This window comes from Aquarana catesbeiana, linkage group LG13 (assembly GCF_042186555.1).
Source record: "Aquarana catesbeiana isolate 2022-GZ linkage group LG13, ASM4218655v1, whole genome shotgun sequence".
In the NCBI taxonomy this organism is placed as follows: domain Eukaryota; kingdom Metazoa; phylum Chordata; class Amphibia; order Anura; family Ranidae; genus Aquarana; species Aquarana catesbeiana.
Window position 1 is genome coordinate 207,411,612 of NC_133336.1, and position 27,307 is coordinate 207,438,918.

General features: G+C 43.9%; 1 protein-coding gene across 2 annotated transcripts in view; it reads right to left on the reverse strand.

Annotated features, from left to right (window-relative positions):
- The window catches only part of LOC141117774 (NACHT, LRR and PYD domains-containing protein 3-like), a 445,237-nt gene that overhangs the window by 57,736 nt on the left and 360,194 nt on the right, over positions 1-27,307 (reverse strand). For both annotated transcript variants that reach the window (XM_073610805.1, XM_073610806.1), the window contains exons 7-9: positions 26,130-26,294; positions 9,277-9,441; positions 2,494-2,658 (exon numbers count right to left, since the gene is read on the reverse strand). In XM_073610805.1, coding sequence (XP_073466906.1) covers positions 2,494-2,658; positions 9,277-9,441; positions 26,130-26,294 — 495 coding nt within the window. The remainder of the gene's footprint in view (positions 1-2,493; positions 2,659-9,276; positions 9,442-26,129; positions 26,295-27,307) is intronic.

The window sequence follows — 27,307 nt, forward strand, 5'->3', positions numbered from 1 at the left end:
AAATACCAGAGATTCATCCAGATGGATTAAATCAATGCTGATCAACTTCCACCTCTTTGCAGCAACTTCAATCAACCTCCCCCACACCGGTGAGCAAACATGTCACTTACCAAAAGGTTTGTCCCCACAAGGCCCAGACATGCTTGTTTATATGCTTCCAGCAGCGCCACTCCGCTCAAGCCGGCTTCCGATGAGAACAGACTGTGCCACGGAATGTCAGACCTCCAGGTAGTATCTCCAATATCACCCGAGGTATCCAGACAACGGCCGCAATCACATTACATAGAAAAGAAAAAGCCTCCATAGTGCATAATCCTTAAATATATATAGAATCACAGATTGTACACTTCCATCATATACATGAGTATACACAGAACTCAGAGCACACACCGCTCCGGACTGCAGCCATGTATGATGGAGTCCAGGCAGTGACATGGAGGCTTTTTATCTTCTATGTAATGTGATTGCGGCCATTGTCTGGATACCTCGGGTGATATTGTATTTTTGCACATTATATGTTATACAGACTGAAGTAGCTGTGAATTTTTATTATTGATCAGTATTGGTGGAGTTATCACATCTACATTAGAAGTGTTGGTATTCGGACACATTGTAGATTGCAGATTTCTCATTTGTCTCATCACACATTTTATCACTAAGTGTAGGGCTCTATACATAGAATTATATTATACTATTTGTACTTCTATATCAGACTTCCTGCTGGCGGCTGGTTTTCATTCATTAGATTTTCACAAAGTTGTTCATGTTTTTTAGTGCAGATATTAAATGTTTTATATTTTTATATCCAGCTTTAGAGAACTGTCTGATATTGGTGATATATAGAGACAACCAGGAGATGAAATATATCTCCATTATTAATTTTATGTAGTTTAGACATACACTATATTATCAAAAGTATTGTGACGCCTGCCTTTACAAGCACATCAACTTTAATGGCATCTCAGTCTTAATCCTCGTACACACGATCAGATTTTTGGATGACCGTTCGTCCATTTTTTTGTGGCATGCTAGTCTCATATCGAAAGTGAAGAGGTTACTCTCCATATGAAAATTCCCTTCTGACAGAATACAACTTCAGAAGTGACGTGATGTGTTGAATAGTTTTGTATGTATTCTTTCGTTTCTTAGCATGCATAGTCTTGCTCTCACAATTTATTTTGGATTAAACAAAAATCAGATGCTGAGTTCATGTACGATAAAAATTTTATAGCCTGCACATCCAGCTTTTGTCAGACGAAAAATCTGAATTGGCTGTCAAAAGCACCATACTAACGATCATGTTGGATTAGAAGGCCTGCCTTGCAGTCTCCACTCTAAATAATACCAAAGATGTTCTATCGGGTTGAGGTCAGGTCTCTGTGCAGGCCAGTCAAGTTCTTCCACCCCAAACTCACTCATCTATGTCTTTATGGATCTTGCTTTGTGCACTGGCAAATCATTTGGTGGAGGGCCGATTATGGTGTGGGGGGGTATTATGGAGTGGGGGGAGGGGGGATTATGCTGTGGGGGGAGGGGGGATTATGGTGTGGGGGGTGTTTTTCAGGGGTTGGATTTGGCCTCTTAATTCCAGTGAAGGGAACACTTAAGGCATCAGCATACCAAGAATTTTTGGACAATTTCATTCTCTCAACTTTGTGTGAACAGTTTGGGGATGGCTCCTTCCTGTTCCAAAATGTCTGTGTACCAGTGCACAAAGCAAGGTCCATAAAAACATGGATGAGCGAGTTTGGGGTGGAGGAACTTGACTGGCCTGCACAGAGTCCTGACCTTAACCCGATAGGACACCTTTGGGATGAATTAGAGCAGAGTCTGCGAGCCAGGCCTTCTCATCCAACATTAGTGCCTGACCTCACAAATGTGCTTCTGGAAGAATGGTCAAACATTCCCATAGACACACTCCTAAACCTTGTGGACAGCATTCCCAGAAGAAATTAAGCTGTTGTAGCTGAAAAGGGTGGGCCAACTCCATATTGAACCCTACAGACTAAGACTGGGATGCCATTAAAGTTCATGTGTGTGTAAAAGCAGGTGTCCCAATACTTTTGGTAATCTAGTGTAATAGTCCAGTATTGGATATTTAGGCTCCATGCACACTGGCTTGATACATTGCTGCTACTATAGGAGTTTTGTATTCTGCCTGTAGAAGCAGCTCCATGTTCCAAGACATACTTTGAGCTCAATGTTTAGAGGCAGGAAAAAAAAACCTTCTGGTTCATGTTTCTGATTGGAGCTTTCTGGCAGAAAAAATGCAAAACTCTCCTAAACTCGTCTAAACTTTGTACAATAAAATCTCTATATGAAAGTTTTTTCTGCCAAGGGAACTGACATTTTTTTTAAGCCCAGTGTGCATGGAGCCTGATGGAGTCTAAAGATGGAATGTGATGACATTTTCATATTTCTATATTATTTATGTGGTTTAGATATAAAACTGTCCCAGAATATTATTGTCTCAGTCAGTCCTGTTATACTCACTGTAATTCCTCTATCCGGCTTGTTGTCAGAGCTTCCATCAGATCCCTGAATTGAGGACCCTCCAGATTGTTCTTATACAGGCCCAGTGTCCTCAGTGTCTGGTTATTTCTTATTCCAGATGCCAGGTGGGGGCAGGAACTGTCTGTCAGGTGATTATTATGCAATCTGTAGAAGAAGAGAAGAATGTTACCAGAAGAAAATGAATTTCTCCCCCAGGAATGAATGTAACTATTCTCTACATGAATGGAACTCATTTCTCTTTATTGGAATCATTAATATGAGATCACTTTATAAAAGACGATCGATCATCTACACTATTGGAGGATTTCTCTTTTTGTGGATCCCAATTACTAAATGTGACATGAGAAGTGGATGAGGTGGTGTGATCCATTCATTATTCCTGTATGGGGATTGGACCATACACACTCACACTGACCTCTAGGCTTTCACCTCCAACCTTCTGCTAAGTCTTGGATTCAGTTGTGGAGATTCACTTTGATGGTCACAGAAGTCTCACTCATGTTGTGGAAACTTCATTGACTAAAAGTGACACCATTGTACTTTGGGATTTCCTTTGAACATCATGGTGGAGGATTTGATCTTATGGTGTGGAGAAGATTTTATTATTACCGTTCTTTATTTGGAACTTTTTTGAAAATGTTGTACTAATATTGCTGCACTAATTTTATATCTGCTGATTATAAATTCTCTTCATTAGTTATCAGTGAAATAGTCTCCATACCATTGTTATATATACACTTATAGGGAGTTTTGTGATGAGGAGTCTCACTTTTATTGTTATATTTTCACATTTATATTGTGTGAATGTTATATACTAGTGCTGCAGTCTTCCATATTATACTAGATGTGATAATTCCACCAATAGGGATCAGATATAACAATTCCATTCACTACAAAAATACTTTCATACATGTGAGGAAGGGCAGATCTCCTCCAATCTATTCACAGCTACTTCAATCTATATAACATATAATGTACAAAAATACATAAACATGAAGAGCAACAAAGTTATCTCATAAAATTACAAATATCAAGAGAAAGTTCATAAATGTGAAAAAGCAGATTTCCTACAACCCATTCACCACTACTTCCATCTCCAATCACCATACAGTGACTTGTGTAGTAAGACCCCTTTCACACTGCAGAGCCGATAAAACAGCCCTAAATCGCTGGTCATTTTTGCGGTGTTTTAGCTGCGCTTTTCGTGCGCTAGAGGCCGATGACAACGGGACCTTAAAGTGGAGCTCCACCCATATTTAAAGTAATTTCCCTCCAAATCCGCTGTGTGTGCTGATAAAGAATTAGCATATTTTTCCCTTAAACTCACTTTTATATACTGTATAGTAGTCGGCACTTCCTGTCCTCGGCCGCGGCCCAGCATTTCCTCCCCTCTCTGCAATGCCTCCTGGGAGATATTTGTCATCAATCCCAGGAGACAATAGGCATCGCTGGGCCGTAGCATCGCTTTTGTTGCTATGGTTACCAAAGCTTCTTATACACAGTGATGGGCGGTGGGGGAGGTGGCTGGAGCATCTCAGCTCTGATTACATACAGAGCCCGGGGAGGGGACAGACACACCATGTACTGATTTATAATAGAGGAATATGATGGGGCAGTTTTAAGGGGGCAATTCTGATGGGGCAATTCTGATGGGGCAGTTTTGATGGTGGCAATATGATGGGGCAGTTTTGGTGGGGCAGTTCTGATGGAAGCAATTTTGATGGGGCAGTTTTGATGGTGGCAATATGATGGGGCAGTTTTTTATTGGGCAATATTGATGGGGCAGTTTTGATGGGGGCAGTTTTGATGGTAGCAATATGATGGGGCAGTTTTGATGGGGCAGTCTTGATGATGGCAATATGATGGGGTAGTTTTGGTGGGGCGATTCTGATGGGGCAGTTTTGATGTGGGCAATTCTGATGGGGCAGTTTTGATAGGGGTATAATGGGGCAGTTTTGATGGTGGCAATATGATGGAGCAGTTTTGATGGGGGCAGCTTTGATGGGGCAATTTTAATGGGGCAATTTTGATGGGGTAGATTTGATAGTGGCAATATGATGGGGCAGTTTTGATGGGGACAGTTTTGATGGGGTATTTCTGATGGGGGCAGTTTTGATAGGGGCAATATGATGGGGCAGTTTTGATGGGGCAATTCTGATGGTGGCAATATGATGGGGCAGTTTTGATAGGGCAATTCTGATGGGGGCAATTTGGATGGGGGCAGTTTTGATGGGGCAGTTTTGATGGGGCAATTCTGATGGGGGCAATTTTGATGGGGCAGTCTTGATGATGGCAATATGATAGGGTAGTTTTGGTGGGGCAATTCTGATGGGGCAGTTTTGATGGGGCAATTCTGATGGGGGCAATTCTGATGGGGCACTTTCGATGGTGGCAATATGATGGGGCAGTTTTGATGGGGGCAATATGATGGGGCAGTTTTGATGGGGCAATTCTGATGGTGGCAATATGATGGGGCAGTTTTGATGGGGCAATTCTGATGGGGGCAATTATGATGGGGCAGTTTTGATGGTGGCAATATCATGGGGCAGTTTTGATGGGGCAATTCTGATGGGGGCAATTTTGATGGGGCAGTCTTGATGATGGCAATATGATGGGGTAGTTTTGGTGGGGCAGTTTTGATGTGGGCAATTCTGATGGGGGCAGTTTTGATGGGGCAATATAATGGGGCAGTTTTGATGGTGGCAATATGATGGAGCAGTTTTGATGGAGGCAGTTTTGATGGGGGCAGTTTTGATGGTGGCAGTTTTGATGGGGCAATTCTGATGGGGGCAATTTTGATGGGGCAGTTTTGATGGTGGCAATATGATGGGGCAGTTTTGATGGGGGCATGTGATGGGTGTTATGATACGCTTTGCTGGGGGCAATGTGATGCGATTTGTGGGGGGTGTTGTGATGTGATTTGCAGGCAGAGATGTGATGCCATTTGTGGGGGTGTTGTGATACGATTTGTGGGGGGCTATGTGATGCGATTTGTGGGGGTGTTGTGATGCGAATTGCGGGGAGTGATGTAATGCCATTTGCGGGGGATGTTGTGAAGCAATTTGCAGGGGGCCATGTGATGCGATTTGCGGGGGGTGTTGTGATGTGATTTGAAGGGAGCGATGTGATGCCATTTGTGGGGGTGTTGTGATACGATTTGTGGGGGGCTATGTGATGCAATTTGTGGGGGTGTTGTGATGCAATTTTCGGGGGGTGTTGTGATGCGATTTAGGGGAGCTGTATGATGTGATTTGCTGGGGGCAATGTGATGCGATTTTTTCGGGGGGTGTTGTGATACAATTTGCAGGGAGCGATGTGAAGCCATTTGTGGGGGGTGTTGTGATGCGATTTGCGGGGGGGCTATGTGATGCGATTTGTGAGGGTGTTGTGATGCAATTTGTGGGGGGTGTTGTGATGTGATTTGTGGGGAGCTGTATGATGCGATTTGCAGGGGGTGTTGTGATGTGATTTGCGGGGGCTATGTGATGGGATTTGCGGGGGTGTTGTGATGCGATTTGCGGGGGTTGTTGTGATGCAATTTTCTCAGGACGATGTGATGTCATAGAAATTCATCTTTACTTGCTCTACGCCATTTGCAGGTAGGCAATGCAAGAAATAATGCAATTGTAATTTATTTACTTATTCCTGGAGGGAGGAGGGGAGGAGAGGTTTGCATAGCTAAGGGGCAGTAACTTCCTCTGACACTGCCGTAGCTATGGAAACCTGACCTGAAACCTATTGCGCTGCTTGTGCTGCACTGAGCATGTGCGAGATCTACAAGGATGAGATCCAGGAAGAAATACAGTCTGGCTTCAGATGCCCACACTTAAGATGGCCACGGCCTGCTGGAAGTTTATAAAATAACAAACTAATGCTATAATCTAACAAAACGGACCTTAGTTTACAGACTAACTTTACTAGAATACATTAAGCTTATGTATTATAGGGCTATTTTTATTTAAAAAGTATACATTCGGCCGGAACACAGCTTTAAAAAAAGAAAGAAGACCAGTTTTGCGGCGCGTTCAAAGTGCATGGAAGTGCTGTCCATTCATTTCAATGGGAAGGGGCGTTTTGGGAGCGCTATTTATAATGCTCATAACCGGCCCCAAAGATGCTGCTTGCAGGACTTTTTCTAATGTCCCACAAGCGCACCGCCCAAGTGTGAAAGAACTCATACAAATAAATGGGTGGCAGTTTTCAGGTGCTATTTCTAGCGCTGAAATGTCTGAAAACTGCCTCAGTGTGAAAGGGGTCTAACAGAAATACCAGAGATTCATCCAGATGGATTAAATCAATGCTGATCAACTTCCACCTCTTTGCAGCAACTTCAATCAACCTCCCCCACACCGGTGAGCAAACAGGTCACTTACCAAAAGGTTTGTCCCCACAAGGCCCAGACATGCTTGTTTATATCCTTCCAGCAGCGCCACTCCGCTCAAGCCGGCTTCTGATGAGAACAGACTGTGCCACGGAATGTCAGACCTCCAGGTAGTATCTCCAATATCACCCGAGGTATCCAGACAACGGCCGCAATCACATTACATAGAAAAGAAAAAGCCTCCATAGTGCATAATCCTTAAATATATATAGAATCACAGATTGTACACTTCCATCATATACAAGAGTATACACAGAACTCAGAGCACACACCGCTCCGGACTGCAGCCGTGTATGATGGAGTCCAGGCAGTGATATGGAGGCTTTTTATTTTCTATGTAATGTGATTGCGCCCATTGTCTGGACACCTCAGGTGATAGTGTATTTTTGCACATTATATGTTATAAAGACTGAAGTAGCTGTGAATTTTTATTATTGATCAGTATTGGTGGAGTTATCACATCTGCATTAGAAGTGTTGGTATTCGGACACATTGTAGGTTGCAGATTTCTCATTTGTCTCATCACACATTTTATCACTAAGTGTAGGGCTCTATACATAGAATTATATTATACTATTTGTACTTCTATATCAGACTTCCTGCTGGCGGCTGGTTTTCATTCATTCAATTTGCACAAAGTTGTTCATGTTTTTTAGTGCAGATATTAAATGTTTTATATTTTTATATCCAGCTTTAGAGAACTGTCTGATATTGGTGATATATAAAGACAACAAGGAGATGAAATATATCTCCATTATTATTAGGTTTATGTAGTTTAGACATACACTATATTACCAAAAGTATTGTGACGCCTGCCTTTACAAGCACATGAACTTTAATGGCATCTCAGTCTTAATCCTCGTACACACGATCAGATTTTTGGATGACCGTTCGTCCATTTTTTTGTGGCATGCTAGTCTCATATCGAAAGTGAAGAGGTTACTCTCCATATGAAAATTCCCTTCTGACAGAATACAACTTCAGAAGTGACGTGATGTGTTAAATAGTTTTGTATGTATTCTTTCGTTTCTTAGCATGCATAGTCTTGCTCTCACAATTTATTTTGGATTAAACAAAAATCAGATGCTGAGTTCATGTACGATAAAAATTTTTATAGCCTGCACATCCAGCTTTTGGCGGACGAAAAATCGGAATTGGCTGTCAAAAGCACCATACTAACGATCATGTTGGATTAGAAGGCCTGCCTTGCAGTCTCCACTCTAAATAATACCAAAGATGTTCTATCGGGTTGAGGTCAGGTCTCTGTGCAGGCCAGTCAAGTTCTTCCACCCCAAACTCACTCATCTATGTCTTTATGGATCTTGCTTTGTGCACTGGCAAATCATTTGGTGGAGGGGCGATTATGGTGTGGGGGGGTATTATGGAGTGGGGGAGGGGGGATTATGCTGTGGGGGGAGGGGGGATTATGCTGTGGGGGGTGTTTTTCAGGGGTTGGATTTGGCCTCTTAATTCCAGTGAAGGGAACTCTTAAGGTATCAGCATACCAAGACATTTTGGACAATTTCATTCTCTCAACTTTGTGGGAACAGTTTGGGGATGGCTCCTTTCTGTTCCAAAATGACTGTGTACCAGTGCACAAAGCAAGGTCCATAAAAACATGGATGAGCGAGTTTGGGGTGGAGGAACTTGACTGGCCTGCACAGAGTCCTGACCTCAACCCGATAGGACACCTTTGGGATGAATTAGAGCAGAGTCTGCGAGCCAGGCCTTCTCATCCAACATTAGTGCCTGACCTCACAAATGTGCTTCTGGAAGAATGGTCAAACATTCCCATAGACACACTCCTAAACCTTGTGGACAGCATTCCCAGAAGAAATTAAGCTGTTATAGCTGAAAAGGGTGGGCCAACTCCATATTGAACCCTACAGACTAAGACTGGGATGCCATTAAAGTTCATGTGTGTGTAAAGGCAGGTGTCCCAATACTTTTGGTAATCTAGTGTAATAGTCCAGTATTGGATATTTAGGCTCCATGCACACTGGCTTGATACATTGCTGCTACCACAGGAGTTTTGTATTCTGCCTGTAGAAGCAGCTCCATGTTCCAAGACATACTTTGAGCTCAATGTTTAGAGGCAGGAAAAAAAAAACCTTCTGGTTCATGTTTCTGATTGGAGCTTTCTGGCAGAAAAAATGCAAAAAACTCTCCTAAACTTGTCTAAACTTTGTACAATAAAATCTCTATATGAAAGTTTTTTCTGCCAAGGGAACTGACATTTTTTTTAAGCCCAGTGTGCATGGAGCCTGATGGAGTCTAAAGATGGAATGTGATGACATTTTCATATTTCTATATTATTTATGTGGTTTAGATATAAAACTGTCCCAGAATATTATTGTCTCAGTCAGTCCTGTTATACTCACCCTAATTCCTCTATCCGGCTTGTTGTCAGAGCTTCCATCAGATCCCTGAAATGAGGACCCTCCAGATTGTTATCAGACAGGTTCAGTGTCCTCAGTGTCTGGTTATTTCTTATTCCAGATGCCAGGTGGGGGCAGGAACTGTCTGTCAGGTGATTATTACACAATCTGTAGAAGAAGAGAAGAATGTTACCGGAAAAAAATGAATTTCTCCCCCAGGAATGAATGTAACTATTCTCCACATGAATGGAACTCATTTCTCTTTATTGGAATCATTAATATGAGATCACTTTATAAAAGACGATCGATCATCTACACTATTGGAGGATTTCTCTTTTTGTGGTCCCCAATTACTAAATGTGACATGAGAAGTGGATGAGGTGGTGTGATCCAGTCATCATTCCTGTATCGGGATTGGACCATACACACTCACACTGACCTCTAGGCTTTCACCTCCAACCTTCTGCTAAGTCTTGGATTCAGTTGTGGAGATTCACTTTGATGGTCACAGAAGTCTCACTCATGTTGTGGAAACTTCATTGACTAAAAGTGACCCCATTGTACTTTGGGATTTCCTTTGAACATCATGGTGGAGGATTTGATCTTATGGTGTGGAAAAGATTTTATTACCGTTCTTTATTTGGAACTTTTTTGAAAATGTTGTACTAATATTGCTGCCCTAATTTTATATCTGCTGATTATAAATTCTCTTCATTAGTTATCAGTGAAATAGTCTCCATACCATTGTTATATATGCACTTATAGGGAGTTTTGTGATGAGGAGTCTCACTTTTATTGTTACATTTTCACATTTATATTGTGTGAATGTTAAATACTAGTGCTGCAGTCTTCCATATTATACTAGATGTGATAATTCCACCAATAGGGATCAGATATAACAATTCCATTCACTACAAAAATACTTTCATACATGTGAGGAAGGGCAGATCTCCTGCAATCTATTCACAGCTACTTCAATCTATATAACATATAATGTACAAAAATACATAAACATGAAGAGCAACAAAGTTATCTTATAAAATTACAAATATCAAGAGAAAGTTCATAAATGTGAAAAAGTGGATTTCCTACAAGCCATTCACCACTACTTCCATCTCCAATCACCATACAGTGACTTGTGTAGTAAGACCCCTTTCACACTGCAGAGCCGATAAAACAGCCCTAAATCGCTGGTCATTTTTGCGGTGCTTTAGTGGTGATTTAGCTGCACTTTTCGTGCCCTAGTGGGCCGATGACAACGGGACCTTAAAGTGGAGCTCCACCCATATTTAAAGTAATTTCCCTCCAAATCCGCTGTGTGTGCTGATAAAGAATTGGCATATTTTTCCCTTAAACTCACTTTTATATACTGTATAGTAGTCGGCACTTCCTGTCCTCGGCTGCGGCCCAGCATTTCCTCCCCTCTCTGCAATGCCTCCTGGGAGATATTTGTCATCAATCCCAGGAGACAATAGGCATCGCTGGGCCGTAGCATCGCTTTTGTTGCCATGGTTACCAAAGCTTCTTATACACAGTGATGGGCGGTGGGGGAGGTGGCTGGAGCATCTCAGCTCTGATGACATACAGAGCCCGGGGGAGGGGACAGACACACCATGTACTGATTTATAATAGAGGAATATGATGGGGCAGTTTTAAGGGGGCAATTCTGATGAGGCAATTCTGATGGGGCAGTTTTGATGAGGGCAATATGATGGAGCAGTTTTGATGGTGGCAATATGATGGGGCAGTTTTGATGGGGCAGTTCTGATGGAAGCAATTTTGATGGGGCAGTTTTGATGGTGGCAATATGATGGGGCAGTTTTTTATTAGGCAATTTTGATGGGGCAGTTTTGATGGGGGCAGTTTTGATGGGGGCAGTTTTGATGGGGGCAGTCTTGATGATGGCAATATGATGGGGTAGTTTTGGTGGGGCGATTCTGATGGGGCAGTTTTTTTTTTTAATAATCAAAATTTGTATTCATTTATATGATACATAATACATAATTATTCATTTATATGATACATAATACATTAACATTCATACAACATACTATACCCCTACTTTCAACCCAAAATCCAATAACCAGACACCAATTACCCCATGTATCCCATTTAACCAGGGTAGAGAAAAAAAAAGAAAAAAAAACAACACAATCTTCCTCTTTGTTAGAATCTCCATCCATCCCTATCCTTATATTACTCCACCTCCCTCTCCCCAACATACAAACGTGATTAACAATATTATAAGTTGTAAGTGACTTCCACAGACTATAACACAGAGAAAAAAAAAAAATCCCAAAACGTGTATTCATATTTATTTAACATTAGTGATTTCCCCCTTATTCTAATTTGTATTGTGAACCCCTAAAATTCATAGTTGCATAATTTGTGCATATGTGAGAGAGAGAAAAAAAAAACCCTTTCCCCTTCCCTTTCCCTTTCCCTCTCTCCCCCCCTCTCTCCCTCCTCCCCCCTCCCCCTCCCTTTCCTCTCCCTTCCCTTCCTTAATCTTCTGTGATTCTTCCCCCTCATCTTTAATATCACTTTACTCAACTCCTCCCCCCATATCCAAACGTGCTTAACTAGATTTATACAGTAAGTTTCCCCTTCATTCAATACGTGTCTTAGGTCACTATAGACCAGGGGTCTCAAACTCAAATTACCTGAGGGCCACAGGACGAGTTTTCATATTCCATGGGGGCCGCATGCAAACTTTCAAGCTTCAAAAAGAACATTAAACTAGTATATATAGTGGTAGTTACTGCTTGCTACCAGTCACTGCTTACTGTCTGATGCTTGGCAGTGTTTGCTCTGCAGCATCCAGCAGCCAAGCTGTGGGTCCTGCTGGGAGCTGGCTGGGAACCTGTTTGTCCTTCTGGCCTGTAGGCCATGGTCAACAGGACCCGCAGGTCAGCAGGACCCATAGCCCATGGCCAGAGGCTAGCAGGACCCCACAGGTCAGCAGCCAGCAGGACCCCACAGGTTCGCAGCCAGCTCCTAGCAGGATACACCGGCCATGGGCACTTGGGCAGCTCCCAGTGTTGAAGGCTATTTTGAGGTTACTGGATGGGCACAGGGGCAGGGTAAATGAGGTGTATAGGGGGGATAGATGGGATGATCATGTGGAGGTCAGCTGGGGGTGTCAGGGTCTCTTACCGTGACCTCAGCGATGGGCCGATGTCAGTTGCCAGCTCAGGCTTAGCAGGAGAGGTCCTCCTCCTTGCACACCAAGCCAGTGAGTCAGACTCAGCCATGACGGTGTCCAAGAAGATCCCACTGGGAATTGTAGTTTGGCTGTAGTCAGTGGCGTCACTAGGGTTGGTGTCACCTTGTGCGGTAAAACATGGTGTCACCCCCCCTGTCTAGGTTGCACAGAACCATGCAGGCAGCGCACTGTCATGGGGCGCACCCCAAACCAGCCCCTGTAAATGATAGTATAGGGTGGTATAGTGGCAGGTTAGGGCGGTATATGGCATGTTGGGGTGGTATAGGGCATGTTGGGGTGGTATAGGGCAAGTTAGGGTGGCATAGGGCAGGTTGGGGTGACACAGAGTAGGTTGGGGTGGCACAGGGCAGGTTGGGGTGGCACAGGGTAGGTTGGGGTGGTACAGGGCAGGCGGGGGTGGCGCAGAGCAGGTTGCGGTGGCACAGGGTAGGTTGGGGTGGTACAGGGCAGGTTGGGGGGGTACAGGGCAGGTTGGGGTGGTACAGGACAGGTTGGGGTGGTACAGGACAGGTTGTGGTGGTACAGAGTAGGTTGGGGTGCTACAGGGCAGGTTGGGGTGGCACAGTGTAGGTTGGGGTGGCACAGGGCAGGCTGGGGTGGCACAGGGCAGGTTGGGGTGGCAAATGGCAGGCTGGGGTGGTACAGGGCATCTTAGAACTCTATGTAGTGACAGTGTGCAGAGTAACTTACGTAGCATGCCTCATGCCTGCAGATGAAGACCCGGGCGGGTGGGCGGGGCTGCTGTGTCTTTCCTCGCCTCTATCTGCTTCAGCTGCGGCATCATGCATAGTGAAGTGGTCTGTGGGAGGGGTGGAGGAGGCAGCCACACCCCCAGCCCTTCCCGCACCCCCCATAGCAATGCTAATGGCTGTATTTAGGCTGGCTGCGCTCGCTTCTCTCCAGACTCCACCCACCAGGTGCAGGGAGCTTGAGCGCACAGCCGTGGACTACAACTCCCAGAAGCAACAGCGGCGGACGTCACGTGATGTCCCTGACGTCAGCTAGCCCGACTTACTCCGAGTAAACCAGGAAGAGAAAAAAAACCATTGTAAGCAAACGGCCGTTGCTTACCTGGAAATGTATCAGTATGCAACGGCCCTGCGGGCCAATTGTAACCACTCCGCAGGCCGTAAATGGCCCGCGGGCCGGTACTTTGAGACCCCTGCTATAGACCATAATCAATAAATTGTGCCTTCTTCCCTCCCCCTTTTCTTTAGTATTGGTTTACCTCTACTCTTCCCCCCGATGTGCAAACCTAATAGACTAAATTATACAGTGAAATCCCCCTTCTTCTGAATCGTGTTATAAATCATTGTAATCATTATAATTCCTATTTATTTAATAAAAAAGAGAAGAAAAAAAAAAAAGGAGAAAAACAAACCCCCTACCCCACATCACCCTCACCACTCAGTGTTAATTAAGGGAATCAGGGTGAATGGAAGACAAAAAAAAAAAAAAAAAAAAAAAGGAAAACCTCCCTCGGAAAAATGAGACCATATATCCATACATTATCTTGCCCCCCACCCCCTTTACTTAATTGGCATTGGAGAAGTCATGTTAATGTTTAACTCTTTCTTTCTGGGCTTATCTTATTTCTTAATGACTATACCATTTCTACTTCCATTATCCATTATTATTTCCCTCTTCCGTTATTTCCCTGGCGCACTGTTCCCATTTTGCCCATATAATTTCAAATTTCTCTTTTTGGTTTTTGACCACATGAACCCACCTCTCCGCTTCCTTTATTATGTTAACCTCATTTCTCCACTCCATGACTGACGGGCTCCAATCCCACCTCCAGTACTTCGGGATCAGTTTTTTTGCTGCGTTTAATAAATGTGGGGTTATGCTTTCCCTATACTTTTTAACAGATCCAGGGTTCCCATGGAACAAATATTGTATGAGCCCGAATTCCAAGGAATCCACTGTTAGTTTCTCAATCCATATGGCCACTGATTCCCAAAATGATTTAATTATTGGGCATGTCCACCAAAGATGGAGAAATGTTCCCCTCTGTCCACACCCCCTCCAACATCTATCGCTAGATGCTGAGAAGATTTGTGCTAGTTTTACTGGTGTCCTATACCATCTCGCCAGGAACTTATATGCTATCTCCTGCACTTTTGAGCTCATGGATGTTGTGAATGTTAACAATATCATTCTATTAATTTGTTTATCTGTTCAGACTTGGCCTAGCTCCCTCTCCCACTCTTTTACAAAGTATGGGGGTGTCCTTTCTTGTTCCCTTAAAATCATTCTATACATTCGAGATAGCATATGTCCAGATTCTGAAGTCTGTACACACTGCCTCTCAAATGTTGTGAGTGAGTTCATGGGTCTTAATGGTTTAGATTTCTTGAGAAAACTCTTCATTTGGTGATGTTTCCATTCTGCCATTCGTATCTTACCGAATTTCATGACCATTTCTGTCAGTGATAAAAGGGCTCCATTGGGAGCAAACTTGCCACATCTAGTATTCCCATCCTGGCCCCATGCCCCCAGACTACCCGTCTCCTCCCCCGGGGGGAACCAAGGAAATCCCTCCAGAGGAGCCAGAGGGGAGGTCTGGGGGGCATATCTACCCTTACTATTCACTCTATCCCATACTTCCAATGAATTCAGGGTCATCGGTGATGTCCATTGTGACAGCCCCCTCGATGACCCTTGGATCCATGGTGCTCCTGCCAGGTTTCTTCCCGCCATTGACATTTCTGCCTGTACCCATGGTTTCCTCTTTAGGTCCTGGCACCAGTCTACTATTCTTACTAGAGTCATGGCCTTATAGTAGGAGGATATATCCGGGAGTCCTAAGCCTCCCTCACCTCTGCTTCTTCTTAAAAAATCATAGGCTAATCTAGGCCTCCTATCATTCCATACAAAGGACACAAACAGCCTACGCACTTGCCTAAAAAGAGTCACTGGCAACTTGATTGGCACTGTGCGCAGTACATAAACCATTCTGGGCAGTATACTCATTTTTATGGCACTGATTCTTCCGAACCAGGTCAAAAATTTACCCTTCCATTGCTTTAGCTCTTCTGTTATTTCTTTCAGTAGTGAGCCATAGTTACGTTCATACAATAGTTCATAGTCTGCGCTAATTTGTACCCCCAAGTATGTCAGTGACTCCTTATTCCATATAAATGGATACATCTCTTTCAGTGACCTCTCCATCTCCACTGATATATTACTAGGAAGGATGACTGATTTCTCAAAATTAATCTTGAAACCAGACACCCCTCCGAATCTCTGTACCTCCGCCATCAGTGCGGCTATAGATGTCTGGGGAGCGGAGAGAAAAAATAACAGATCATCCGCATATGCTGCTACTTTATGTTCCATATGTCCTATGTATGTCCCCACTATGTCCTCATTCTTTCTAACTCTGCGTAAAAATGGTTCCATCACTATCGCAAATATCAAGGGGGACAGTGGACACCCTTGCCTAGTACCGTTTTGTATGTTGAAGCATTCGGATACTGTCCCATTGACCTTAATTCTTCCTCTTGGTTTCCCGTATAGTGACATGATCCATCCTAGCATTTTTCTCCCCAGACCTATCTTACCCAGTACTGCTCTCATAAAGCCCCAGGTCACTCTGTCGAAGGCCTTCTCGGCATCCATCGACAGAGTGATACCTGGGGCTCTATCCGGACCATGTCGCGTCCAATGCAATACATGGAGAGCGCGGATGGTATTGTCCCTGGCTTCCCGTCCTTTTATAAACCCCATTTGATCTGGATGTACCAGATCACCTACGTATTCCCGAAGTCTCGATGCCAGGATTTTTGCCAGTAGTTTTGTATCGGAGTAGTACACACACAACTGGGGATCTTTTCCCTCTTTTGGTAATACCGTTATATATGCCAAATGCTTCTGGAGAGAGTGGGTTCGCAGCATTAATGGAGTTAAAATAACTGCAGAGTGGTTTTACCAGAACTGGGAGAAATTTCTTATAATATGAGTTTGTCAGCCCGTCTGGCCCTGGGCTTTTCCCGAGGGGCAAGTTTGCCATCGCTCTGCTCAACTCTTCAACCGTGATTGGACGCTCCATATCCTCTGATATCTCTTTAGGTATTGTAGGCATGACAGCGCTCTTCATGTATTCATCTATCTCATTCCTCCTTTGATCCTCGCTTTCCCCTCCCTCAGATGGTTCCGTTATAGCAATGTTATATAGTGCTTCATAAAATTTACCAAATTCTTTAGCTATAGCTTTTGTGTCCAGTATCTTCTTGCCTTGCACTAATAAGCTATGCACGTGTCTAGAGTCCTGTTGTTTTTTAAGTTGTTTTGCTAACAGCTTTCCACATTTATTTCCTTGTTCGTATGCTCTGTTAGCAAAAAACTGATCTTGTTCTTTGCTCTATATTCTAGGCATTGTGAAAGCTCTACTCGTAAGCTTTCCAAACACCTACCATCTGTTTTGTTGAGATTTTCCTTATGCTTTATCTCTAGGGCCTTAATCTTCTCTAGTAGTTCGTCTATCTCTCTTTTACCTTCCTTTTTCTTGTGCGCACCAATGGTGATTAGTTCCCCTCTTTCAACTGCCTTATGGGCTTCCCACACCACTTGATCTGACATTCCTTCTGTTTTATTTATTTCAAAATATTCCTTTATCTTAATGCTTAAATTCTCCACTGTTTCCTCCTTATCTAGCAATGACTCGTTCAGCCGCCATATTCGTTCTGCACGAGCCATTTGAGTTGGTCTGATGGTCAGAATTATTGGAGCGTGGTCGGATATAGTTATTGGTTCAATTGTACTTGTGTTAACATTTCCCAGGTAGTATTGATCCACCAGAAAATGGTCCAGCCGTGAGTACATATCATGTGTTTTAGAGTAGTAACTAAAGTCCCTAGTCCCTGGATGTAAAGCTCGCCAGCTGTCCACAAGATGTTGTGCGCATAGGGTTTGTTTAACTCGTTTTATGGCTCCAAAAGATAAAGCGGATCTACCCGTGGATGTATCTGTACTTGGATCTAGCACCATATTGAAGTCTCCTCCAACCACTACACATCCCTCCTTAAATTCTTCGAGTTTTTTAAACATTTTAACCAAAAAATTAACAGTCCCTTCATTGGGTGCATATATCGAAGCAAAGGTATATCGTCTCCCCTGTATTACTCCTTTTACAAACAAATACCGACCTTCTGGGTCGCATTGTACGTTCTCCAATATCCAGGGGCATGATTTCTTAAATGCAATTGAGACCCCTCTTGCCCTTGCTACTGGGGATACCGCATGATACCATTGCTTCAGTATATTCTGGGGCAGGCCTGAAATCGAGCCGCCCCCGAAGTGGGTCTCCTGCAGGAGAATCACATCAGCTCCCAGATGTTGCAACTCCACCCATAGTCTCCCTCTCTTATTTGGTGAGCTCAACCCCCTCACATTATATGAAAGTATTTTCAATATTGCTGTCATTTCCTTTTATCCCAGGAACCCCCTGCTCCCTTGCCCTTAATCTCTGTCTTCCCCTCTGCCACTCCCACCCCCCCTATTACCTCCCCATTCCCAACATTCAGTACCCCATTAAACACACACTTATGCATAACATAACAAAAAAGAAAAAAATACATCACATTTGTGTTATAAACATAACCCTTACATACTCTTCCCCCATACAAAAAACCTCTCTTTAGGGGTATATCTAAAAATCGGGCGGGGAGCCTGCGCATATCGACACCTCCCATGCGCATGCTACCCCCCTTCCCTGCATTCCGCAGGATTACTCTCCCCTTTAATTGGGGTTGACCTATTGACCTACACAAGGTCCTCATTTTCCCTCAAGTCCCCCCTCTTTTCCCCCCTCCTCCCGGGCTTCACCCTGTAGAACTCTTCCCAGAGAAAAAAAAAAAAAAAGGAAAAAAAATAGTCCTTTAAGTCCTTCTTTGGGCTCCACCCCTGTTAACCCTTGCCGGTACTTCCTGCCACTTTTCTGTTCGTTGCAGCGGGGGCCTTGAAGAGTTTATTCTCCAGTCCATAAAGTCCACCTGTGGGAGGTCTAATTTCTCTATAAATGAATTTAAATCATCCTTTGTTCGCAGGGTTGCAGTTTTCCCGTCCCTAGAAGCTGTTAGGCTAAAGGGGAACCCCCACCGGTATTTAATCTCGGCCTTTCGTAGGGTTTCTAGCAGTGGGCGGACCGACCCTCGTTTAAAAAGAGTTCTTTTTGAGATATCTGGATACAGCGCTATGTTTGAGCCTTCAAATGTAATTGTGGGAATATTACGAGCTGTCTTCATTATGTTTTCTTTCACGGTGTATTTGTGAACTTTACAAATTACATCTCTAGGTGTGTCAGCTTTTGTGTTCTGGGGAGGGACCCGATGTGCCCGATCTATTTCAATAATGCTTGGAGCTTGATCCCCCAGAATCTGTCCAAAAATTTTTTGCACTGCTGGGGCTAGTTCTGTCGCTGTAATTGATTCCTTTAATCCTTTTATACGTATATTTTGTCTCCTGTCCCTATTCTTATACTCGTCCAGCTGATCTCTGTATGAGTTTAATATCTCTTCATATTTTTTCATGGACTCTTGTACATCAACCACTGCCTGCGTGATGGTTTCTTGTTCTTTTTCTGCCCCTTCTACTCTGTATCCCAGATCCCTGACGTCCTCTTTTAAACTTGCCACAGCTTGCATACATGATTGTTCAACTGCTTTTATTAATTGCTGTATGTCATTTTTTGGTGGGGAGGGCCTTCAACAACTCCCAGATGTCCCTTTCTGGTTCTGCATTTGGTCCATTCCACCCTTGTGGGTTCCCCTCGCCATCCTGAGCGTTCTCCTGGTCATGCTCATATCCATGTGGTACCCCTCTTACTCCCATGTCCCACCTTGTTATTTCTATATGTTCCTGTCTGGTGCTTTGGTCCATATCAGGGCCTGGGTCTTCTCCTCCTCTTCCAATCATGGTCTCTGTGTCTATGGGCTGTGACTCTTCTAGTGACCACCTGCTATTTTCCCATTGCGCCATAGTATCCCGGCTTTCTACTAGTGGGCTTTGTATGCCCCCTGGTTGATGTCCATTATCAAGTATGTGTTGGCCCTTGTTCTTAGCACCAACTACCTTGGGGCTCCCATCACTTCCGGGGGGGCTTGGCTCTGGGGTCTTCCTCCCTCTCCCTGTTGTAGGGGATCTATTGTCCATGATATTACCTCCGCTTCGCTTCTTTGTATCCGACCTTCCTATTTGCTCAGGTATGCGGGGGGATAGGTACGCTTTAATGCCTTCTGTCGATTTTCTGCCTCTCCCTGCTGTTGGTTGCAGGGCTGCTTGTCTGCGTGTTGTCATCTTAAGAAAAAGAAAATGTTCTTTCCTTTTTTCCTTTCCCTTCTCCTTCTTCCCTCTTCACACTCCACTCAAATAGAATAGAGCAGGGAGTTGGGGGGTGGGGGAGGGGTTGCAGCCCGTCAGAGCAGCCGCTCTTCTCACTACCTCTCTCTCTTTCCCACTCCAACTAGCCTCCCTTCTGTTTTCTGAGGAATGCCAGTGTGTCTTTACTTTACTGTACGGAGGGGCTGTGAACCGGCATACAGCCTACCAGAGACCTCTCTCTCTTACACCGCTTTTTTACACTGTGAAGTTTGCCTGGGTGAGGTAAGGTGATGAAGTGCAACAGTGGCAGTTTCCTTTTCTCTCCCCACCTCAGCTGTCCACACGTCTGCTATTAGGGAGAATGTCAGTGTGTGGCTGTCTTGTTATACGCAGAGGTTTGTAGGCAGGTAACCAGGCTAACAAAACAAATGAAGCCCTCTCCCCCGTACTCTGCTTTTTCAGCTTATTCAGCTCCCAGCTTTAATCAAGTTTGCTTTACCTTGCCGCGCCGTCCAGCCATCCGTCCGCTATCAGAGAAGCTCCGGGATGTAATCACTCTCCTGTACCGCAAAGCCGGGTACAGCTAGACACCGATGTGGGTAGAGCAGGTGGAACAGCCAGTGGGTAGAGCAGATGGAACAGCCAGAAGTTGGAGTAGATAGAACAGTAAGTGGGCAGAGCAGATGGAACAGCCAGTGAGTAGAGCAGGCGTAACAGCCAGTGGGTATAGCAGATGGAACAGCCAGTGGGTACAACAGCCAGTAAAATCCGATGTTTTTTCCTTCCCGAGTGCCAGCGTATCCTTACTGCACTAAGACGACTGAAGACACGCGGCAGGCGAGGTGAGCTCTTTCATGTGTGCAGCCTCTCAGCTGTCGGCCGAATGATTGTCCATTAGCCCGGGATTTGGAGGAGGGGGGAGGAGCACTCACTTACTCACTCTCACACACACCCACACCCATCCCCGCAGCGACACTTCTGCACCATTTGGTTAACAGAACATGGAAATCTTCTTCCTCCTGATGGGGCAGTTTTGATGTGGGCACTTCTGATGGGGGCAGTTTTGATAGGGGTATAATGGGGCAGTTTTGATGGTGGCAATATGATGGAGCAGTTTTGATGGGGGCAGCTTTGATGGGGCAATTTTGATGGGGCAGTTTTGATGGGGTAGTTTTGATAGTGGCAATATGATGGGGCAGTTTTGATGGGTACAGTTTTGATGTGTACAGTTTTGATGGGGTATTTCTGATGGGGGCAATATGATGGGGCAGTTTTGATGGGGCAATTCTGATGGTGGCAATATGATGGGGCAGTTTTGATGGGGACAGTTTTGATGGGGACAGTTTTGATGGGGTATTTCTGATGGGGGCAGTTTTGATGGGGGCAATATGATGGGGCAGTTTTGATGGGGCAATTCTGATGGTGGCAATATGATGGGGCAGTTTTGATGGGGCAATTCTGATGGGGCAATTTTGATGGGGCAGTTTTGATGGTGGCAATATCATGGGGCAGTTTTGATAGGGCAATTCTGATGGGGCAATTTTGATGGGGGCAGTTTTTATGGGGCAATTCTGATGGGGGCAATTTTGATGGGGCAGTCTTGATGATGGCAATATGATAGGGTAGTTTTGGTGGGGCGATTCTGATGGGGCAGTTTTGATGGGGCAATTCTGATGGGGGCAATTTTGATGGGGCAGTTTCGATGGTGGCAATATGATGGGCCAGTTTCGATGGGGACAGTTTTGATGGGGGCAATTCTGATGGTGGCAATATGATGGGGCAGTTTTGATGGGGCAATTCTGATGGGGGCAATTTTGATTGGGCAGTTTTGATGGTGGCAATATCATGGGGCAGTTTTGATTGGGCAATTCTGATGGGGGCAATTTTGATGGGGCAGTCTTGATGATGGCAATATGATGGGGTAGTTTTGGTGGGGCAGTTTTGATGTGGGCAATTCTGATGGGGCAGTTTTGATGGGGCAATATAATGGGGCAGTTTTGATGGTGGCAATATGATGGAGCAGTTTTGATGGAGGCAGTTTTGATGGGGCACTTTTGATGGGGCAGTTTTGATGGGGCAGTTTTGATGGGGCAATTCTGATGGTGGCAATATGATGGGGCAGTTTTGATGGGGCAATTTTGATGGGGGCAATTTTGATGGGGCAGTTTTGATGGTGGCAATATGATGGGGCAGTTTTGATGGGGACATTCTGATGGGGTCAATTTTGATGGGGCAATTCTGATGGTGGCAATATGATGGGGGAAGTTTTGATGGGGCAATTTTGATGGGGCAGTTTTGATGGTGGCAATATGATGGGGCAGTTTTGATGGGGAAAATTTTGATGGGGGCAGTTTTGATGGGGGCAGTTTTGATGGGGCAGTTTTGATGGGGCAGTTCTGATGTGGCAATATGATGGGCAGTTTTGATGGTGGCAGTTTTGATGGGGCAATTCTGATGGGGGCAATTTTGATGGGGCAGTTTTGATGGTGGCAATATGATGGGGCAGTTTTGATGGGGGCATGTGATGGGTGTTATGATATGCTTTGCTGGGGGCAATGTGATGCGATTTGTGGGGGGTGTTGTGATGCGAATTGCGGGGAGTGATGTAATGCCATTTGCCGGGGGGTGTTGTGATACAATTTGCAGGGAGCGATGTGATGCCATTTGTGGGGGTGTTGTGATACGATTTGTGGGGGGCTATGTGATGCGATTTGTGGGGGTGTTGTGATGCAATTTCCGGGGGGGGGTTGTGATGCGATTTAGGGGAGCTGTATGATGTGATTTGCTGGGGGCAATGTGATGCGATTTTTTCGGGGGGTGTTGTGATACAATTTGCAGGGAGCGATGTGAAGCCATTTGTGGGAGGTGTTGTGATGCGATTTGTGGGGGGCTATGTGATGCGATTTGTGGGGGTGTTGTGATGCAATTTGCGGGGGGTGTTGTGATGTGATTTGTGGGGAGCTGTATGATGCGATTTGCAGGGGGTGTTGTGATGCGATTTGCGGGGGCTATGTGATGCGATTTGCGGGGGTGTTGTGATGCGATTTGCGGGGGTTGTTGTGATGCGATTTGCGGGGGTTGTTGTGATGCAATTTTCTCGGGGTGATGTGATGTCATAGAAATTCATCTTTACTTGCTCTATGCCATTTGCAGGTAGGCAATGCAAGAAATAATGCAATTGTAATTTATTTACTTATTCCTGGAGGGAGGAGGGGAGGAGAGGTTTGCATAGCTAAGGGGCAGTAACTTCCTCTGACACTGCCGTAGCTATGGAAACCTGACCTGAAACCTATCACGCTGCTTGTGCTGCACTGAGCATGTGCGAGATCTACAAGGATGAGATCCAGGAAGAAATACAGTCTGGCTTCAGATGCCCACACTTAAGATGGCCACGGCCTGCTGGAAGTTTATAAAATAACAAACTAATGCTATAATCTAACAAAACGGACCTTAGTTTACAGACTAACTTTACTAGAATACATTAAGCTTGTGTATTATAGGGCTATTTTTATTTAAAAAGTAAACATTCGGCCGGAACACAGCTTTAAAAAAAGACAAAAGACCAGTTTTGCGGCGCGTTCAAAGTGCTTGGAAGTGCTGCCCATTCATTTCAATGGGTAGGGGCGTTTTGGGAGCGCTATTTATAATGCTCATAACCCGCCCCAAAGATGCTGCTTGCAGGACTTTTTCTAATGTCCCACAAGCGCACCGCCCGAGTGTGAAAGCACTCATACAAATAAATGGGAGGCAGTTTTCAGGTGCTATTTCTAGCGCTGAAATGTCTGAAAACTGCCTCAGTGTGAAGGGGGTCTAACAGAAATACCAGAGATTCATCCAGATGGATTAAATCAATGCTGATCAACTTCCACCTCTTTGCAGCAACTTCAATCAACCTCCCCCACACCGGTGAGCAAACATGTCACTTACCAAAAGGTTTGTCCCCACAAGGCCCAGACACGCTTGTTTATATCCTTCCAGCAGCGCCACTCCGCTCAAGCCGGCTTCCGATGAGAACAGACTGTGCCACGGAATGTCAGTCCTCCAGGTAGTATCTCCAATATCACCCGAGGTATCCAGACAATGGCCGCAATCACATTACATAGAAAAGAAAAAGCCTCCATAGTGCATAATCCTTAAATATATATAGAATCACAGATTGTACACTTCCATCATATACACGAGTATACACAGAACTCAGAACACACACCGCTCCGGACTGCAGCCGTGTATGATGGAGTCCAGGCAGTGACATGGAGGCTTTTTCTTTTCTATGTAATGTGATTGCGGCCATTGTCTGGACACCTCGGGTGATATTGTATTTTTGCACATTATATGTTAACAGACTGAAGTAGCTGTGAATTTGTATTATTGATCACTATTGGTGGAGTTATCACATCTACATTAGAAGTGTTGGTATTCGGACACATTGTAGATTGCAGATTTCTCATTTGTCTCATCACACATTTTATCACTAAGTGTAGGGCTCTATACATAGAATTATATTATACTATTTGTACTTCTATATCAGACTTCCTGCTGGCGGCTGGTTTTCATTCATTCGATTTGCACAAAGTTGTTCATGTTTTTTAGTGCAGATATTGAATGTTTTATATTTTTAAATCCAGCTTTAGAGAACTGTCTGATATTGGTGATATATAAAGACAACCAGGAGATGAAATATATCTCCATTATTAAGTTTATGTAGTTTAGACATACACTATATTACCAAAAGTATTGGGACGCCTGCCTTTACAAGCACATGAACTTTAATGGCATCTCAGTCTTAATCCTCGTACACACGATCAGATTTTTGGATGACTGTTCATCCATTTTTTGTGGCATGCTAGTCTCATATCGAAAGTGAAGAGGTTACTCTCCATATGAAAATTCCCTTCTGACAGAATACAACTTCAGAAGTGACGTGATGTGTTGAATAGTTTTGTATGTATTCTTTCGTTTCTTAGCATGCATAGTCTTGCTCTCACAATTTATTTTGGATTAAACAAAAATCAGATGTTGAGTTCATGTACGATAAAAATTTTATAGTCTGCACATCCAGCTTTTGTCGGACGAAAAATCGGAATTGGCTGTCAAAAGCACCATACTAACGATCATGTTGGATTAGAAGGCCTGCCTTGCAGTCTCCACTCTAAATAATACCAAAGATGTTCTATCGGGTTAAGGTCAGGTTTCTGTGCAGGCCAGTCAAGTTCCTCCACCCCAAACTCACTCATCTATGTCTTTATGGACCTTGCTTTGTGCACTGGCAAATCATTTGGTGGAGGGGTGATTATGGTGTGGGGGGGTATTATGGAGTGGGGGGAGGGGGGATTATGGTGTGGGGGGAGGGGGGATTATGGTGTGGGGGGTGTTTTTCAGGGGTTGGATTTGGCCTCTTAATTCCAGTGAAGGGAACTCTTAAGGCATCAGCATACCAAGACATTTTGGACAATTTTATTCTCTCAACGTTGTGGGAACAGTTTGGGGATGGCTCCTTCCTGTTCCAAAATGACTGTGTACCAGTGCACAAAGCAAGGTCCATAAAAACATGGATGAGCGAGTTTGGGGTGGAGGAACTTGACTGGCCTGCACAGAGTCCTGACCTCAACCCGATAGGACACCTTTGGGATGAATTAGAGCAGAGTCTGCGAGCCAGGCCTTCTCATCCAACATTAGTGCCTGACCTCACAAATGTGCTTCTGGAAGAATGGTCAAACATTCCCATAGACACACTCCTAAACCTTGTGGACGGCCTTCCCAGAAGAAATTAAGCTGTTATAGCTGAAAAGGGTGGGCCAACTCCATATTGAACCCTACAGACTAAGACTGGGATGCCATTAAAGTTCATGTGTGTGTAAAGGCAGGTGTCCCAATACTTTTGGTAATCTAGTGTAATAGTCCAGTATTGGATATTTAGGCTCCATGCACACTGGCTTGATACATTGCTGCTACTATAAGAGTTTTGTATTCTGCCTGTAGAAGCAGCTCCATGTTCCAAGACATACTTTGAGCTCAATGTTTAGAGGCAGGAAAAAAAAACCTTCTGGTTCATGTTTCTGATTGGAGCTTTCTGGCAGAAAAAATGCAAAACTCTCCTAAACTCGTCTAAACTTTGTACAATAAAATCTCTATATGAAAGTGTTTTTCTGCCAAGGGAACTGACATTTTTTAAGCCCAGTGTGCATGGAGCCTTATGGAGTCTAAAGATGGAAAGTGATGACATTTTCATATTTCTATATTATGTATGTGGTTTAGATATAAAACTGTCCCAGAATATTATTGTCTCAGTCAGTCCTGTTATACTCACTCTAATTCCTCTATCCGGCTTGTTGTCAGAGCTTCCATCAGATCCCTGAAATGAGGACCCTTCAGATTGTCCTCAGACAGGTTCAGTGTCCTCAGTGTCTGGTTATTTCTTATTCCAGATGCCAGGTGGGGGCAGGAACTGTCTGTCAGGTGATTATCATACAATCTGTAGAAGAAGAGAAGAATGTTACCAGAAGAAAATGAATTTCTCCCCCAGGAATGAATGTAACTATTCTCTACATGAATGGAACTCATTTCTCTTTATTGGAATCATTAATATGAGATCACTTTATAAAAGACGATCGATCATCTACACTATTGGAGGATTTCTCTTATTGTGGATCCCAATTACTAAATGTGACATGAGAAGTGGATGAGGTGGTGTGATCCATTCATTATTCCTGTATGGGGATTGGACCATACACACTCACACTGACCTCTAGGCTTTCACCTCCAACCTTCTGCTAAGTCTTGGATTCAGTTGTAGAGATTCACTTTGATGGTCACAGAAGTCTCACTCATGTTGTGGAAACTTCATTGACTAAAAGTGACACCATTGTACTTTGGGATTTCCTTTGAACATCATGGTGGAGGATTTGATCTTATGGTGTGGAGAAGATTTTATTATTACCGTTCTTTATTTGGAACTTTTTTGAAAATGTTGTACTAATATTGCTGCACTAATTTTATATCTGCTGATTATAAATTCTCTTCATTAGTTATCAGTGAAATATTCTCCATACCATTGTTATATATACACTTATAGGGAGTTTTGTGATGAGGAGTCTCACTTTTATTGTTATATTGTCACATTTATATTGTGTGAATGTTATATACTAGTGCTGCAGTCTTCCATATTATACTAGATGTGATAATTCCACCAATAGGGATCAGATATAACAATTCCATTCACTACAAAAATACTTTCATACATGTGAGGAAGGGCAGATTTCCTGCAATCTATTCACAGATACTTCAATCTATATAACATATAATGTACAAAAATACATAAACATGAAGAGCAACAAAGTTATCTCATAAAATTACAAACATCAAGAGAAAGTTCATAAATGTGTAAAAGCAGATTTCCTACAACCCATTCACCACTACTTCCATCTCCAATCACCATACAGTGACTTGTGTAGTAAGACCCCTTTTCACATTGCAGAGCCGATAAAA